The sequence below is a fragment of the Eleginops maclovinus genome, chromosome 5 (assembly GCF_036324505.1).
Source record: "Eleginops maclovinus isolate JMC-PN-2008 ecotype Puerto Natales chromosome 5, JC_Emac_rtc_rv5, whole genome shotgun sequence".
NCBI lineage: Eukaryota > Metazoa > Chordata > Actinopteri > Perciformes > Eleginopidae > Eleginops > Eleginops maclovinus.
In genome coordinates this window covers 9759982-9778421 of record NC_086353.1, presented here as the reverse complement: position 1 = coordinate 9778421, position 18440 = coordinate 9759982, and the positions used below count along the sequence as shown (strand labels likewise).

Below are 18440 nucleotides of genomic sequence, written 5' to 3'. Positions count from 1 at the left end.
TACAATCTTTTCTATGTGAATGCTCTCGAGGCCAATTAGCTTACCAAAGACGTTGAGTGTTTTGCTGCCTGTGCAATACATTTATTTTATTCTGTATAAAGTGCCTCTTTAATGCCCTCAATTTGTATTCAGCAAAACATAGATATCAATTTAAATAAGTCAATTCTGAGTGTTATACTTGTCGCAGCAATATAATTAATCTTGGCGTGAAACACCTACAGAATTTATTCTTAAATCAATAAGTAATTACACCACTGTTGTGATGTACTTTGTTTCTCCACAGCTCTACACAACGTGCCGGTTCATCGATTCTCGATGGATTTTTACGAAAATTCTGTGAAATTCAAAAAGCATAAATACCTCCACCATCCTTTTTCTCTTCCCTGGCCTCTTCTTTTGTCCCCTCTTCTGTCAACTCTTTGACCTGGCCCTCCTGTTGCTCCTCGTCCCTCAACTTGGCTTCTTCACCTTCATTCTCCACATCCACCTCCATCTTCTCCTTTTCCAGCCGCTCTTTCTGGGCCTCCTCTGCAGCTCGTCTCTTCACCTCTCCAGCTCCTCCTCCTTCTTAGCCCGCAACCGCTCCAAAATCTCCTCTGGATAAAAGAAGAAGAAACGTCAAGTAGAGGTCAAACATTTTAAGACACAAGAAACAAAAGGCTGAGACATTTGATAGCCTGTGATTTGCAGTTTTACACAGATGAACAACAACAGCACAAGTTGGTAGTTGCACAGTGTGTCTAAAAATCCATATTTTCAGAATACACATACTTTAAAACAGTAGGCAAAAGCACGATTGAAAAAAAGCTAGTGATGCTGAAATATGTTGTTTTTGAACAGTAAATAAATCTCAAATCACATTAAAAGCCAAAATATTGTTAAGCAGATTTTAGTTAGGGATGGAAAGAACAACGACAGCATCAGTGTAAAATTTAGAGCAATATTTTAAATCTAGTTAACAAAGATGCCTTGTGAACCAAACCAAAATTAAAACTAGCAGACAATGAGGGCATGTGTTTGGGGGCCACATTATGCCATGCTTGAACTTTATTTAAAGTTTAGTTTAACCCCAAAACTACAACAAGGCACCAAGTTTGTCTTCGTGGAGACCTCCTTGTTTCGACTTCACAATCAGTAGGAGCAACAGACCGTTTATAGGAATTATTTACACGATTTGCCTTTAAAATGTTTGGTAGATGTACATGTTTGTAGATTTTGAGCATTTGACATCATAACAATAAAGTTAGATTGTAGGGTGGGAGACCACAACGGCATTACGCTGTGTGGGCACTAATGTGTTTATGTTTGAAACAGCATTAATAGTGACACACAGAGATAAGCATGTTGGGTTAATGATATACATCGGAAGACTGTAAAGTCCTTTATCAGTATGACTCATCTGTAGCATCACCATTACAGATTGCATATAAAACGGTGAGCAAAAGAACGCCTACACTTGCACTGTAAAATACAGCATGAACAAAACCACATGATACATCAAAAAATACTGCTCTTGAACTTAAAATGCACAGCCAAAGAGGAAACACAAAAAAATGCCAATGAACTCCAATCTGTAATTTTCATCTCTAACGCTGACAATATGGGTACAACAGCTTTAAGTGAAGACTCAGCAGAGTTTAATACACATCTTGTATGTATCATCATTATCTGTCATGGTTAGGTTGGCCTCATCCTAACAGGAAATCTCACACTTGGTAACAATTGCTTGTTTATGATATTCTCTCCTTGTTTCCTCATTGCTGGTATAAAAAAGGAAAGACAGACAGGGCTAACGCATAAAGATATATCTCGTAACCAGGATTAGCACTTGCAGGGAGAAGAATGATAACAATAGACAGAATATATCTTGTCTACACTTCATGAAATCACTCATATCGCTACAAATCTTAAAGCTACTAAAAACTGAGCCTGCAGGGCAAACTGATTTTAAAATACTGTCTGCTTACAACCCTTATTATTACACATACGCTCAGATTTTTCATGTTTCAGTCTTATAGATCAATTGTCAAAACAGCTGCCACTAAGCTGGTCTCATGCACAAGGGGAAGCACTTCTGGGACATTACGTTTTCCAAGCACTTTTCTGTTTGGCACTCCTAACCAATTAATCACTTGTGTTTCTTCAAAAAGACATCTTGCAATCCAGGTCATTCTTACCCTTATGAAATAAGCTAAGCTATTACTATGCAAGAGCAAGAATCAAACACACATGTGCAAACTGGAAATCTGGAGAATATGTTGCTGCTTCCAATTTAAAAACGTTAGACAAAAGCTGCATTCATTGGTGGCATTCAGTGTTTGTATGACTGTATAATCTACTTCCTGTTGGTGTAAAAGTTAAAGTTGGCTGTAAGTGAGAATCTTTTATTTATCTGTGCACAAAAGATGCCCGACAGAAGTCTGTTACCAGGTAAACTGTTGCCTCATAAGTTACCACCACAGAGCAGCACTGCAGCTGAATTTTTCTGAAGGTCTACTGCACCACAGACTGAATGCTGTAAACATGTTGTGCTCATGGACAGAAAAGAAGGGATAAGGGGCTGAAGGGAAGCTCAAGGGCTGGACACTGGCCAGAATGGGACCAGAGTAAGGTTACATAATAGCTGGGTTGATTCCTATGGTCCAACCATCTATGACTGGGTGACATTCATTAGTATAAGAGGGGAAACAGGCAGAGGTTTGAAAAGACAGAGACATAAAGGAAGAAATGCTGGGCTTAAGGAGATCCCTCTTACACAGATTCCATAATTAAATTACTACACAGAAAACCTTAGAGTCACTGAACTTTCTTTTTTTTTTACAGAAAGAGGAACTCTTTACCATTGGCGGCAGTGAGGAAACACTTGTTGCTGCCACGGGCCTTGTTGGTAAGGTCCTCTGTGATGTCCATATGAGCGTGCACCTCGTCCCTTATCTCCTCGAGTGAAGCATTCAGGTCGGCCTCCCAGTACTCCTTATCCAAATTATCTATGAGCTCGGCTAGCTGGACCTGGGAAGAACACAGTTAGGGAAAGGTTCAGTGACTATAATACAGATATATAAAAACATGTATATATGTATAACAAATGTGTACTGTGACAGATAATTACAGTAAGTAAGCCATTAAGAAGAGTAGCAAGAGTTTTTAAAAACTTAATATTTCTATTTTAATGTCTAAAGAAGATCATGAACCCCTAGTAAGAGAAACATGGAGTTGCATTTACCTTGGTGCTGTAGTACCAGATGGCCTTGTCCTCCTGCTCGCCATCCTCCTCCCTGTAAGGACACATAAGAGAGGAAACGTGAGGAGAAAATAATTAGGAGACACAACAGTGAGGGGTAGCTGCCACCCAAAATGAATTATAGCTTTACAGACTGTGGTCTGGACAAGGAGCATAATTCTACTTTAAAATAAGTCCCTACGTGTTTACAATCGGGTAGGCAAGCTCATTTAAAGATGCAATAATCAAGATCAGAGGAGGGGCAGTAGACTTTGCCGGAGTCCACCAAAGTTGGGCTTTTAGGGACACAGCTCTGCCTCTTGGCTGGCTTCTCCATATATTGTAAGCTTTCGTCGGCTTTATGTGTCTAAGTATTTAAAGGTTTCTGACCATATTGTGATTTTCGATTTCCCCCAAACACTCAGCTAGACTGCAGTCAAACCGATTCATTTAAAAGTATTCGCACTGTCCATGACACGATATGTTATACATCAGAGACACCTGTACATTTGTAATGGCAACGATAGTTCTAATTAAAGCGTTCCAGGTAATGGACAATCATTTTGTTTGTCAGATCCATCCATTATAAACGCTGCTGCTTGATAAATGATCACTAACAAAGTGGAGCTTACACAGTGCACATGTTCAATCCTATTTTGATCTCTCTGTGGTGATCCAGTGCTGTCTTTATAGAAAATGAAGCATAACCAAAATAAATGTGATCACGTGTGTAGAACTGAGCAAAACATGCAAAGTTTCAATGACAAACACAGTCCAAGTCCAGCAAAGAAATCAGACTGATTTCTTCAGTTGTTTTTCCTCATCTCACTTTGCCAGACTAGTCAGTAGGTAAAATGACAAGGAGGCACATTTTATGTAATGATCAAAAGGATGCAACTATTAGATATATAGTACAGTATATAATATCTTGCAAGTGTATAACAGTTGTTTAAGAGATACAATATATGTGCATAAGTCTTGGTAACAATTTCAACAATTTAAAAAGGAACAGTGTTTCCCAAAACAGCCTTTAAGAGTCAGTGCACGTTTGGTTGTTTGTTTGGATTATCCCAGAAATGTTGGCTCTCCAAGGTGCTGTAAAAAAGTTAGAGTTGATTTTAAAGTACCTTGGGGGATTTAACTATCTCAGCAAAGTTTTGAATATTATAAGTAGGCTACCAAAGCACAAAGCTGCATGTCCCTTATTTATACTATTCAAAATAATTGAAGCACTGAGTATTTATAAAATCTGTGAAAAAAATCTGCTCTCTCTCCCTTTTTATGAAAGTATGTGTGGCTGTAGGGTGAAGAGGGTAAACAGTACAAATTAATAGTTAGACTAAGCATCTACCCCACACAATAAGTAATATTGAAGAGGGCATTGTTAGAGTTTCAGAGCAGCAGCTATAGAGTGTAATATTTGAGAGCTTTCGGCTCAGCGTGGCCTGAGTCGAGGCACTGAGAGGAACCGGAGGATGTGTAACAGTTGTGTCTATTCAGCACTTCACTACAGGCACATGTGCATGCATGCTCAGACACACATGCACACACACGCACCTTGGTTCTCTGCACATCATTCCTTGCACGTTTATCCAGTCACACAAACATTCCTCTGTGCACACTACTTATATGCACAAACACACACAGCCTCTGAAGGGAAGTGGAGATCAGTAACGCAGCACCTGCTGGGGGCCAATTAAGAGAGCGAAGAAAGTACAAGAAGAAGAGAACGTGTCCAATTCAGCAATTACAAAGCTGGGGCCTCCTACCCTTTTAAATCTTACATTGTTCTGGTGATCCATACTCTTTTAAGGTTTATGTAGCGGGCCTTCTGCTGCTGCTGACCCAGCACACACACACACACACCATCTGTGACTGCTCCATACCAAGATAATGTGCTAACGTATAGGAACCAATACTGCTGATGGTCAGGTTATGGTAAATCCTATGGACGCATGCAGTTATTTTAGGTTTATGAAACAGTCGCCATGCAGATCTTTATGAGGGGTGTAAGCTTGTGGTATGCGTAAAAACTGCACCTGAGCGCACAATCATTTTCATCACTGTGAGTAAAAGTAATATTATCATGTGCTTATTAGTGCGGGTCATTCATGACCCCTCAGCAGACCTGGGTTGAGCTCAGCTTGGACACAGGCTGCCTTTGAACAGCAGGCAATGGTATTTAGAGTTATGAACAGTTCTGAGTGTAAGCAATAATCTGTATGAACTACAGGTGCAAAGTGACAACATTCATCTTTGTGATGTTCAGGGATTAGCCTGTGACAACATTCTCTCATGAACAGAGGGAGGGCAAACAGTGGTTGAACACATGCACAGTAAACCATGGGTCTTCTACATTACCAATCTTTAGATAAGTAAGTAAACTGACACAAATACTGTGGTACATCAGCTGCACTGACAGCTGCTGCAGTTAATTACAGAACTGGATTGTGCAAAAGAGAAATTGCAGGATTACTGACTTTATCTCGGTTCTTTACATAGTGTTGTTTCCAATTGTACATGCAGATGGTTTGTGATTTTCACAAACACTTTCACACAACACAAGAGTATACGACAACTTTGGAGACTCTGCCTGTGAGCAGATTAAACTGCTTTAGCATGCTTACTCTTGCAGTTAAATACTGTTTATAATCCACAAATTAAAAAATCATGTGAGTTTGGAATTTTAGATGTGCACGTTTGTTTTCCGTGTACTGTAAATAACCTTTTATTTCTGGAGAGGCGCTTAAAAAGGAAAAAGTACTCCAAGAGACCATAATGGTTGAATTAATAACCAATACACAAGTTTCACACAGACAGCTCTGACGAGTTTTAAGTAATTTTAGCATTTTTTATAAATATGCATGACTGTAACAAGATAAAGTCCCTCCCCCTGACATGTACTTTTGAAGTAAATTGTGTATATTAAAATGTTGGCAAATAACTTAAACATGGTAGACTTACACAACAATGCGGCGATTGAGGAACCAGTATTTGCGGTTGTGTCGATCATAGCCGACTGGGAGTTGTCGGATAAACGGTTTGCTCTTCTGCACTTCTGGCAGGCAGTCCGCCACACCGGGTACCTTGTGTGCCACACACACCTCACATTGCCACTCATCCTCAGGAACTTCCAGCAAAGGCGGCTTCACACACTCCAGATGGTAAACGGCTGAACATGTCTCACAGCACAGCAGGTCACCAAGGCGGTGGCATACTCTGCAGTGGTCGTCGTAGGCAACCACACCTTCCGACATTAGCTCTTCTCGGGCAATGTTGGTCGCCAAAAACTGGTCCACCAAAAACTGGAGAACTTTGATTTTGCTCTCTAATGGTTCATACGGGTAATCCTCAGTCTCCTGGAAAGGCAAAATGTGCCGGTACTCCGGGTCGCTTTCACAGTACGCCCGCACCACCTCTGGCCAGGTCATACCATCCACAAAATACAAAGTTGAGTTGACGGAGTCCTTCACGTCAGTGGGACCAAAGGTGGTGTTGGAAGTGTCCTCCTCTCTGAGAATAGCTTTGAGCAGGGAGATGTGCATCTCTGCCAGCAGTGTGCACTGCTCCTGGCTGGCCACCGCTGCACAGAAATCCTCAAATCGGAAAGGGGAGAGGCGCAGCACTGAGCCAAAGTTGCGGAGGACTTCATAGACGGCAGACACATTGAGGAGCTGTGAGGTAGGAACCTGGAGGTCCTCAGAGGACTTAGGAAGCTCCAGGGGAGGAATGTCCTTTGCCTCAAAGATGGGAGACTGCGGTCGCAATGCCCGACTCCTTCTCCGGCCTACAAGAAGTAAAAGGAAAACAGTTAGCAGTGAGAAAAATAAAATTAAGAGATATGTTGCTTTGCATCAACACAAATTAATCAAACATGGTGAATCTGTTAACTATAAGCCAATGCAACTTAATGCCTTAACTTATTAGCATCCATGATGCCCTGTTATACTGCACTCAGACTGATTTGTACAGGAGGATACCAATCACCAGCCCCAGGCTTTACAGCGGGACACAAAAGTAAAATTTAAAAAGAGGTAGACAAGCACATTCTTGTCCTAAGACGATACGCTAAATACTCTCCCTTGGTCTTTTAAGGTGCAAATGGCGCAGCTTGTGTGTCATCATACCTGCTCATTCCCTCTGGTGCAAGAGTGGTATGTATACATGCAGGTTTGCATAATAGCAAAATAGCATAGAAATGAGTGCCTGCATGTGCATGGCAGTAAAGGCGCTACATTTCCTAAAGACCAGTGGGCTTACAAAAAACCCCTTACACTCGGCTGCACAATGCTACCATGTTGACGTACTTAAAAAAAAAGCAGTTTCAATGGCCAGTGGAAGTTGAGAGGCATGTGATTAATCCCTGAACTACTTAAATGTCATCCAAGCCTGCAGTGCAGTGAAGTGTTAAGGGTTGAACAAATCAAGATATACAATCTGCACTCGAATGTTTTCTTCCAAAAACTATTTAAAGACAAATGTATCCCCACAATAAATGACGAAGTCTGACACTTCAGAGCGAGTAAAATGGTAAGCTTTACTGTAGAATAGATATTTAAATATTCAAAAGTCCCAAGTCTGCATGACCCTAATAATCATATAGGTCAATTTTTTTCCATGTGATTGCACACTGCTTTCCAAGCAATACTTTACATAACATACTTGCTGTCAATTGATTTTAGCATATATCACTTTATTAGCAGTATTGTGTATAATTGGTGCCATGGCGGCTCTAATTTGTTCACCTGATAACAGCGGTTACCATGGTAACGGTGTACCACTAATAATGTAACAGTGAGTGTTTGCAACAAGTGAAAAAAAGGCGCCTCTCTTCAAAACAAAGCCCTGTCAAACTCATCAGGCAGCATAATGCAAACAGACGTTACCAAAAACAGAATTATAAAAGAGGTACGAGTGTGTAGAGATAGTGCATGAATAAAATGAAATGAATAACTTCCTTTATAAAACGAGCACCACTTGCATTTAGTTCTAATCTTCAGAAAAAAAAGGCAGCTATGAACTGTCAATCCGAGGCCAGAAGGAAATAAGGTAAAAGAAAAATACGTGTGATGATGAAAACGAAATAGTAGAAACTGTATTTACTGTACTGTGCCTACACAGGTAGAAATGGTAAATGAGAAAGACCAAATAAAGTCCATACATCACGTTCCCCAATGTGTTCTAAAACACAAAAAATACAGCGCGCATGAAAAAGTCCCGTAAAAAAATAACACGAATAAATTATTCATAATGAAATGACAACAAAAATGTGCTGATCCTACAAAAAGTCAAAACACGAGAGCCGGTTGAAGCGTGGAGCAGAACTGCAAACCAGTGGCAAGCAGAGCACACGGTAAACAAAGGCCTGTTTCTGAGTGCAAGCTCCATTTTGAACAATGCGGCTTGCTTTCTGTACTGAGCGATAATATAATATAATGCACACTCTAAGTTATGCAAATCTGCTGTGCTAAAGTACGTGCACTTGCAAAGCCACGTACCTGGGGTGCTACCGAGCGTGCTGTGGCTCTTAAAACTACTCTCCGTACAGTAGCTGGCATCATCATCATCTGGTAGTTCCTCCAGATAGTCAGAGTCGTTTCCCAAGGCCTCCTCTTCTTCAAGATCCGACGAAGGGTTGTCGTTAAGGAGTTCATCGTCTTCTGACCTGTAGCTTATATTATCATCTTCTTCGTCGCTGTTGTCGTCGTAGACCACCTTGGTTTGAGGCCGCCTCACTCCGCCTCTACTGCCGCGGCCGCCTCTCGACCCCCTGCCTCTCCCTCTGCCTCCTCTGCCCCGGGATGCCGCGGACACCGCCGCTGTGGAGCCTCCAACTTTCCTGCGGCCCCGGGACGAATGAAAGTTCTCTCGGCCGGAGATGTCTGTATCTACCTCCGCAGAGCCAGTCCCACAAACGCCGCCAATTCCTCCCCGTCCCCGGCCGCGTCCTCTGCCTCTTCCCCGTCCACGCATCCCTCTACTCCTGCTACCCCGAGAGCCGCGGACTGGCCCGGGTGAACCCTCCCGCATCACGGCTGCTTGTTTGGGCGGCCTTCCTCGTCTCCCCCTCATTGTGGGAGAGAGTCTGTTCTGTTCCGCTTCAATCTCGCTGCTCGAGTGAGCCACTCACACCGGAGAAAAGCGGGGGAGAAAGAAACCAGCAGATCTGGTGACGGTTCCCGATAGGTCTTCCCCAAGCCCCGGTCTCAATTTAAGAGCAGAAAGCTCAAACTGAATGGCCGGTGTCCCGCTCAGGGTAGCCTGCAGACGCCATTTTTCTCCTCAGCTCTCCCTCTGTTGAAAACACAGCAGGCCTCAGAGCTGCGTTAAGCTAACCGTGGATACCAGTGGTTGTACCGGAGGTTGAGTGCACGGTGCTTCAAAGTAAAAGCAAATAGAAAATGAAAAAATACATATTATGGTGACATAATCATACCAAGCAAGATTACATTAAGTATTTTTGGTCCAATGCAGTTGGTTATATATACAAATTACCAATTCCAACTGCATTTATGTTAACTACATCACTGTCACAAACCGGAAACTGCGTGTGTTTTCTTCTAACTTTACACTAACAGGCCTAAGTGAATGTAAGATCACGTGACTCACTATTCTACAATCGATGTAAATGCCGTGCTAGTTCATAAAATCAGTTATCCATGCAAACGGTTTATGCCAATAGAACTTAATTAGCATTGAATGGTTCTGGTGGTTGGTTTAGAAACATGTGGGTGCAGTGCATACAGTGAAAGACAAGCTTTAATTTTCCGCCATGTCGCCATCGACGTCACAGCAAAACAAGGCGAGAAGATATAAGGATCCGTCATTGAGCTCCGTTACATGTACCCAAATAACTCGTTAAAAGTTAACAGCACACATAGTTTTTGGTCAAAAGTAATGCAAATGTGTGAAACAGCGTCGCATATCTTCTTTAAAACCATGCATGTTACATAACAACAACAAAAAACAATTTTCATTTAGTTCAACCAGATCGTTTAACTGTAATTTAGGAACGATGCTGAGCTCCAGTTGATCACACCTGCACGATGATTATGTAAAAATGTAACGTTTTTCGCAATAACGCCTGAGTAAACAAAGATGTCAAAAGAGGTAAAATCGTGCTTTTAACTTGATGAAGTCAACAAGTTTACTGAAAATTCTTCTTTGATTTCGTTGGCAATTTGACTTAAACTGTACACGTTCCTAGACCCTTTTTTGCAAAACATTTGCAGCCTAATAGCATGATAATTACATTGACTAATATAAGGGTGATTCTGGCAAACTATATTAATGTTTATTGTTCATATTTTTCCAGGTCTATAAGAGGACTGACATGCTTTATGTGTTATTCAGTTTTGTGGTGGAATGGTTAGGGCGGTGGATCGATATCCAATGGGGTTTCACAGCCCAGGTTCAAATCACGATTACATGTTTGAGCTTTGTTCTCTATGATCAATAGCTAAATGTTGCAAAAGTTGTTATTAGGCCATTAGAGACAAAAGGTTAATATATCCAATATTACGTGGATCAACACAATAAGGTAATTGCCTATATTGATACATAGTAGAATTAATACAACATTTTGAATAGGCATAATAACACCGGAAAGATCAGATCTGTGTAGGACTGATTATACGTCTAAAAACATTAGGTACCTGCATTTGTTTTTGCCAAAAATGTTCATTCACGAGATATGTTTTAATATATAATTATGCAGAGTACTTCGTTGAAGCTGGAATCGATTGAGCTTTTAAATCTCGCCTCTAATTCTCGTCACAGCTACGTTGACATATCGCGATAAACAGACTAAGAGCATCATCACCTCTCAGGTGAAGTTAATTGAGTAGGCTGCTCCACCACCTGATGAGAGCGACAGACTTTCCCAAGAAGCAGCACTTTGCAGAGTGAGTGTTATATATTCTCAAGTCTTTGAAAATGTTAACATTTCGAAAATTAACGGATGTTTCTTCTTTTATTAAAGTGTACAAAACATGCCAAAGAACAACAACCAGGTGAGTTCCATCTAGGTAGATTCATTCCTTACCTGAATGCTAGTAACATAGCAACAAAACCTGATAAATAATCTAGATCATTCTAATGTTTAGAGCAATTGAGTTTCCGAATGTCTTCTGTTTAAATTTGGTGATAAGTGTCTCAGATGACCCAAATGATTGATCATTTATTTCACGACTTTGGGCAGATTAGTTTTTTTAGAAATTACCCAAATGACGAAAGACTAATTTGTCATTTATATAATTCTTTCTGTAAACCCCCAAGACTTGTATGTGGCTTTTTTGTTGATGCCTTTTTTTGTTGTTGCAGAAGGTACTGAGTGCAGCTGCCAGGTTGGCTAAGCTGCCCATGGTTCACTCAGCTTTTACCAAGCTGTCCGTCTTTTACATTGACACTAAAGGCAAGCACCCCAACCTGAAGTCTGTGTGTGAGATGCTGGAGAGCAGTGTGACAGCTGTGGTTTCACCTGTCCTTGTTAAACTGGAGCCTCAGAGTGAGTACCTTCAGTGCTTAGTCAGTAATTTTACAAAATATGGGGCCTTAGCAGGATAAATAAGGAGGACCGAATGTTTTATAATCTTTGATATATAACTTATTGTCTGAATGAAATCATTAGTAAACTTGATAGTGTTAAAGTTCAACTGGCCTATAATTACTTACACATAATTTAGTCCTTGCAAGTTCATACAGTTAAATATGTTTCAGACATGAATCCATATAAATAAACAAACAATTTATATTTACTTAAAATCAAATGCTCATAGGTCATATCTTTTAAGGTTGAGATTTGGAAAAAATATGATGTTTCAGTTATAGGGTCAACTCTCCTGTATGAAGTCTATTAAAGAAGATTTTCAGTAATGGCTTCATTGTCTGGAATATTTCCACAGTTTCCGTTGCTAATGATGTTGCCTGTAGAAGTCTTGACTGGCTGGAGACAGCTTTCCCAGTGCTGCATACACCCACAGAGCAGGTTACCTCTTCCTTTTAGTCTGAGAAAATCTTAATGAGCACCACACATTTTAATACAAAACAGACACCAGAAGTCACAACAGTTTCTCTTGTTTTTTTTCTGTCTCGCACAGGTTGTCGCCACTGCCATGAACAAGATGCATGAGATCCAGGATGTGGTGAGCATTGCAGCTAATGGGACTCTGGACTGTGTGGAGCACACAGTGGCCTGGCTGAAGGGCGGGATACAGCAGGCTGATGGCCAGGCGGACCAGTCCCCTGCGAAAAAAGTCATCAGAGTGGCCAGTGTGGGACTGGAATCCGCTCTGATCATGTCCGAGGCTCTGGTGGACCGAGTGCTTCCTCCCACTGATAAAGATAAAGGTGCGTTATGTAGAGCTACTGATGGAAAAACTTCCTGCCACCAAGACATCCTGTGAGCTACTGGCCTCCTCAACAAGGGACCCCACCTACTTAGACTCTTAACGTAGTCTCAACATTAATGCACATCTTGTGACATGGTTCCTTCCTTGCACTCTGTACTGTGAACATTGGCACATTTTGGCACAATCCCATGACTTCTAAAATTGCCCTGCTCTTTCACATTCTTTTCAATATTTCTATGTGCTTTTATAAACCTACTTGGCATAAACATGATTCTGAAACTGCCTGACCAAAACTTATGTTGAACTTATGTTCTTGCTGACTTTGCAGAGGAGGAAGCAGCTCTCTTGGTGGAGGTTTTTGAGGCGACCACACTTAGGAAAAGTTTCCCCCTGCGACTGGTGTCACTCTCTGCCAAGATGTTAAGGAGGACCTATATAATGGTGGGGGCAGAGATGCAATATTTTCAGGTGTGCTGTGAGCAAAGTTTATAGGGATAGTTCAACATGTTGGGAAATGTGCTTTTTCGCTTTCTTACCTACCTTCTTTCATAACTCTCCAATACCTGCCCATTTAATATAAGACTTGATATTATAATATAGCGGGCTCTGCAATACATCTGCCTATTTTGAGCGAGGTAATTACAAAATGCAGCAAAAATATTACAATAAGGTACATTTTGAAAAGAACAAATAAAGAACTTACTCTTTAGTGAACCTTTAGTGAATACCTAACTCCTAATAGATGTTTATAGCTATAGGATTAATGACGAGTAAGTTTATTGTTTTTTTTTAACTAACTTCTACAACATATGTATAAAAATATTGTTGACAATTAGTTACTAGTGAATAAACTATAAAAATCATCTTAAATATTTACATCAAAAAGATATGTAATAGCCATTGTGAGTTTCATCATTATCACTTTTACTGAGACCTTTTGCACCCAAAACAAACTTGACATGGTACTTTTTTCTCATCTTCAACAGGTCATGGAGAATTTGTCTTCAGGGCTGGTTCAGGACCTTCAGACGAAATGTCTGACGCTGGCATGGAGCATTCAGACGCTGGCATGGAGCATTCAGGCGCTGCCTCAGCATCTGCAGCATCAGCTTTTGTCTGTGTTCGTCTTTATATCCCAGATGTACAACTTAAACTGCCCACCAGCCAAACAGTCTTACCAGGATAGAAGTTATTTCAATGCCACAGAGACCTCAACGCACATGGGAACTGTTCGAGTTTCCCCACCAGTGAAAGCTACACGGCGAATGAGGTCCCTCAATTTGCCTGACTTAAACAATCGGTGTAATGCTGAAGGATGTCTACGTTGATTTAGACTGTCGGATTTGTCTAATTAAAATAAACTGAAGATTGAATTCATCAAGCTATTTGTTAATTTTGTCAACTGTTCAAGCAAGGCAACAGTCATGTCTGCATATTGTCAAGTGAAACCTGAGTACAGAGCTTATAGCAGTGATAGTTCATGATGTTACAATAAAGCATGAAACATTTGTTTGAACTACAGGAATACATTTGAGAGCTTGTTACAACTTTCTGGCATTAAGCTTTAAGCGTTTCCCCCTTCATAGAACGTTATGAATTAAAGCCTCAGTTCTGTTTGGATAGTCCATAATGCAAGTTACTTTGTACAACAGCATCAGTTAATCAAAATGAAATATCCAAATTACTAAAATAAATGCACTTCATTAACAGATCAGCAAAAAGTGTTTTGTCTCTTGGGAACTTTTGGAAAGCCAACAGACACATCTTAACCACCATAGTGACTGATGTCTTTAATTGCCTGGCAACCCTGCAGTCACATTACCCTCTATTGTATCAAGGCATTGAAAAGAAAACCTAGAAGGCAACAAATTCAGCAAAACATGACTTTATTTGAGTTTGTGATTTCACTTTTGGCTGGACTCTGACTTGGATGTGGATGCTCTCAGAGAAGAAAGGCGGCGCCTCTTGGCGATCTGTTCCTGGCGCTTCTCCTTGGCCTCCTGTTTACAGGAACAAATGTCAATAAAATAGTTCAACACATTTAAAGAAAACTAATTTAATAACACATTTATTAATATACAATAAATCTGAAACCACTGAATCAGAAAAAACAAACGCTTACCTTCATCCTCTTGGCCAGCAGCTTGGCGTACTCAGAGGCCTCCTCCTTGTTCTTCAGGGTGCGCTGTCTCTTGAGGGAGATGCGGCGGCGCTTGTGCTGCAGCACGCGGGGTGTCACCAGCCTCTGGATCCTGGGAGCCTTAGTTCTGGGCTTCTTGCCTATCAAAGCGAAGGGATGCCGTTAATGTAAAATGATAACATTATCGTGTCATAATGTTTGTGCAATGGCCATCTCCACTCCTACAACGGAAGTGGTTTGATACATAAAAATACAAACTGCAAAGGATAGCTGTTCAGGCTTTACAATACCAACTGTATAGCATTCAGGATGAAGCTTCCTGGAGACTGTCACACTTTAATAAATCTTGCCACCTTTCTGGGGAACTAACTACCCAATTCAGTTTACATGAAGATCTTAAAACCAACAATAAAGAGCCACACCTTAAGATAAATATGTTCACCTTATGGTTGGGTTTGTGAAACTAAGCATCACCAGATGGACATGTAGGGCGCCTGAGCTCATCTACATTGATTATAAGGCTTTTAAAAATAAAGCGTGCGAGAATCTATCCAATTGTGTCAAATACTTTGTCAACTTTTACTCGGCTTTCCCAATAAGCTAGCACTGCCTGGTATTTAAACAAACTGCTCAAGTACATTTCAATATTTCAGCCTACAAATCAAGATCACAAATTTTACTTTTCAGCAGGTAGCTATGCATTTCAAGTTAATAATGAAGCCACACAAGCTTCATTTTTATCTCATCGTGAAGTCAATTTCAGGTGGCACAGACTTCACGAGGCTCATGATCAACACAAGTCCAATCCATAACTCTGGAAATCATACATTTTTTTCAACACTTGCAGGCTTGTGTGAAAACGGGCAGAAGCAGCTAAAGTATTACCTTCTTTAGTCAGGGGTCTCCTCACAACATACTGCCTCACATCATCCTCCTTGGCCAGGTTGAAGAGCTTGCGGATCTTGCTGGCCCTCTTGGGACCCAGACGGCGAGGGACAGTGCTGTCGGTCAGGCCGGGAATGTCCTTCTCACCTGAGGATAACCAGATCACGAGGGGATGAGTCAAACTTATTAAAGCTAAGCGATTCCTAAATTGCAGTTCCTACATTTTTAAGAGTATGCATGTTTCACAACAAAACAACAAGTCAATATACAACAAAAAAGTAAAAGGGTTATAAGCAACACTTAAAATCTAGTCATAGCTTCTTGGGTGTGACGCTCAGTCCATGAATAGATTACCTCCCCAAAGTCAAATAATTACACAGCAGCTTTAGTGATATTCTGATATTAGTGTACACGTGACATAGTGAGAGAGCAATGCAGTTCAACCATCCACTGATTCAGGACCTGGTTGCATCTGGTAAAGCAGCTTCACAGTTACTCTGGCAGCACGTGTCCCCCCTTAATGACTATAGGTCAGTCAGAAAGGGTTTACTAGTGTGCCATAAACATAATGATAGTGCATTTCAGAATCCAATAAACCCCCCATCAAAACATTACCTTTCTTCACGATGACCAAGTTGAGAACGCTGAGATTGGCATCAACGATGCAACCACGGACAGACTTGCGTTTACGCTCGCCAGTCCTGCGGGGACGGTAGCAGGAGTGGCCCTTGCTGAGCAGCAGGCGCACACGTCCGTGGGTCAGCACGCCCTGCTTCATGGGGAAGCCCTGCTTGTCGTTGCCTCCGCTGATGCGCACCACATACCCCTGTTAAGGTACAGGAAACAGGTGGTTATGTCTCTGATGTTTTTCATTAACGTTACACGATGCAATGTCTTATAAATAAGGGTTGTTTACAGAACATAGGAATATCAGTTAGAATCTGCTTAATGTAATTTGATTGTTTAACAGAATTATCTGCCAAGTTTCTTTGATTTTAAGAATGATGACTGTAGTCGGATATTCAACTGTCTTTTAACAATCCAGTGTTCAAAATAAGTAATATGGCTTAAATGGGAGAACAGCTTGTCTATTAAGAGTAGGCTTAGTTGTTTAATTCCCAAACCATATTTTTACCTGTCCAAGTTACCCATAGCAAGAAAATGAACACTCCAAATAACATGGCTAGCACCTGTGTATGGATAATTGAAGTCCAATATCCTTCAGGATTGTGACCTTAATAAAACTTGCCCACATTAAGACTCATTTAAAAAGTAGAACTTTCCCTTGAAAATGCAAAGTTGAGTAATGTGGTTACAATCGAGCATGGTTAGGAGTTAAGAGACGTTACACATGTACATAACACAAATTGAGAGAGCAATGCAGTTCAACCATCCACTGATTCAGGACCTGGTTGCATCTGGTAAAGCAGCTTCACAGTTACTCTGGCAACACATGTCCCCCCTTAATGACTATAGGTCAGTCAGAAAGGGTTTACTAGTGTGCTACAACATGAATAATGACTTGTATAAACTCTGAGTCTGCAACTAGATGTGCTGACAAAGAAACATGCATACAAAGAGGTCAAACATTACTTTACCTTCCACTCATCTCCCAGGGGGTCAGCAGGCACCTCAGTGGCCATACGCTTCTCATAGAAAGTCCTCAGTTTACGCTCATCATCAACTTCGATGAGCTTCTGGCAGCCAGTAGCGGGGAACGAGATGTTCAGCTTTAAAATAGTTGAAATGTTGAAGTTAGTACATGTTACGTGGCTCCACATGGGTCATGACAGATACGTACTCATACAGGCAGGTGAAACGTTAGCAACGCAAGGAATGTTAAAGGCAAAACAAGATGACTAAATGAGAGACTTGGCTAAGGTTAAGAATCCCCTTTCAGACAAAAAAAAATCTGGTTATATTTGGAGCACCTTTGCTAATAGTTCAGAGTAGAGGCCTACTAGCGTCCCTGTCGGCTAGCTAACGTTAGCACCCTGGGCGCTAATAGCATTAAAATACCCGGTTGAACCGCTAACGTTACGAAAGGACAAATCGGAATACACAGCAAGCTTGCACAACGTAATCTACAAACAATTGCGAACACTTTATTGCTCTAAAATGGGACTTAAAGTCTGTGCACATTTTGCTCAGAGTGACGCCATGTTTCTAAAGCTCACTTGCCGACAGAATAGTCAGCGCTGACTCGCATCCCAATCAAAACTCATCCTTAGTACCAGAGCCAACTCTTCTAAATCGAAAAAGTCCGATTTAAAGTATATCAGTATGGCATCAACCACATATCAATATTTAAAGAAAATAGCCTCTCTACGGAGATTTAGAGAAAGGGAAACATTGTACCTTCATTTTGCTAAACCAGCCCTTAGACGGTCCGCCACGGGAAAGAGACCGGAAATTCTCTCCGTGGTCTCACATAGCCCTCATAAGTTCTCGCGATAACTGATTCGACGTAATTTTAATCAACAGGCTACAGCTGAAAGCTATTAGACAATTATAACATAACATTTGACTTGTTTGACTTTATTACTCAAAAATAATTAAAAGAAATACAAGTTATGTTAAAGGTTATTTCTGTAGTAATGGGTAAGTTGTAGAACACAACACATTTATAATGACCAAGGTGGAAAGATGTGATAATTAATAGTGTAAGCTTTCCCTCATAAGTTATTATAAATTGATGGGGTTTTTTTTCTCTTTTATTTTCCTTATTTGTATATTGTTATGTAGTTACTTTATGTATCTAAGTGTTTATTTGTTATGTATGACTTATTTCTTAAAATACAAATATTTCTGTAAATTTGAACCACTTTTAAAGTTTGTTTTTTAT

General features: G+C 40.7%; 3 protein-coding genes across 4 annotated transcripts in view; 1 reads left to right on the top strand and 2 right to left on the bottom strand.

Moving 5' to 3' along the window:
• Positions 1 to 9519, bottom strand: part of LOC134865078 (nucleosome-remodeling factor subunit BPTF-like) — a 43241-nt gene extending 33722 nt beyond the window's left edge. The window contains 6 exon segments of the mRNA XM_063884480.1: positions 361 to 552; positions 555 to 596; positions 2841 to 3009; positions 3224 to 3275; positions 6185 to 7007; positions 8719 to 9519. Of these exon segments, the coding sequence (XP_063740550.1) occupies positions 361 to 552; positions 555 to 596; positions 2841 to 3009; positions 3224 to 3275; positions 6185 to 7007; positions 8719 to 9292 (1852 nt within the window). The 5' untranslated portion in view covers positions 9293 to 9519.
• LOC134865080 (perilipin-2-like) lies at positions 8783 to 13947 on the top strand. 2 transcript variants are annotated; one of them, XM_063884482.1, is made up of 7 exons: positions 8783 to 11124; positions 11202 to 11232; positions 11543 to 11726; positions 12124 to 12206; positions 12319 to 12568; positions 12899 to 13038; positions 13557 to 13947. In XM_063884482.1, exons 1-7 carry the CDS (start codon positions 11084 to 11086, stop codon positions 13896 to 13898), a joined length of 1071 nt encoding a protein of 356 aa, XP_063740552.1. In that variant the 5' UTR covers positions 8783 to 11083; the 3' UTR covers positions 13899 to 13947. The 2 variants fall into 2 exon arrangements, with proteins under 2 accessions (XP_063740552.1, XP_063740553.1); XM_063884483.1 differs by having other exon boundaries at positions 8784 to 11124; positions 12899 to 13011.
• A 492-nt stretch (positions 13948 to 14439) lies between these two features.
• rps6 (ribosomal protein S6) lies at positions 14440 to 18067 on the bottom strand. The gene is made up of 6 exons (XM_063884484.1): positions 17954 to 18067; positions 17194 to 17325; positions 16211 to 16421; positions 15596 to 15742; positions 14693 to 14850; positions 14440 to 14570 (listed from the first exon to the last, which is right to left on the bottom strand). The coding sequence occupies exons 1-6, from the start codon at positions 17957 to 17959 to the stop codon at positions 14475 to 14477; spliced, it is 750 nt and encodes a 249-aa protein (XP_063740554.1). The 5' UTR covers positions 17960 to 18067; the 3' UTR covers positions 14440 to 14474.
• Between the last annotated feature and the right edge of the window lie 373 nt (positions 18068 to 18440).

Bases quoted from the DNA above. Each gene is read 5' to 3' on its own strand.
- LOC134865080 (XM_063884482.1), top strand. From the start codon at position 11,084: ATGAGAGCGACAGACTTTCCCAAGAAGCAGCACTTTGCAGA. The intron at 11,125-11,201 runs GTGAGTGTTATA...CTTTTATTAAAG, and splicing joins AAGAAGCAGCACTTTGCAGA to TGTACAAAACATGCCAAAGA. The intron at 11,727-12,123 runs GTGAGTACCTTC...ATATTTCCACAG, and splicing joins TGTTAAACTGGAGCCTCAGA to TTTCCGTTGCTAATGATGTT.
- rps6 (XM_063884484.1), bottom strand. The intron at 15,743-16,210 runs GTAATGTTTTGA...GGTTATCCTCAG, and splicing joins CTTGGTCATCGTGAAGAAAG to GTGAGAAGGACATTCCCGGC. The intron at 14,571-14,692 runs GTAAGCGTTTGT...TCCTGTAAACAG, and splicing joins TGCTGGCCAAGAGGATGAAG to GAGGCCAAGGAGAAGCGCCA.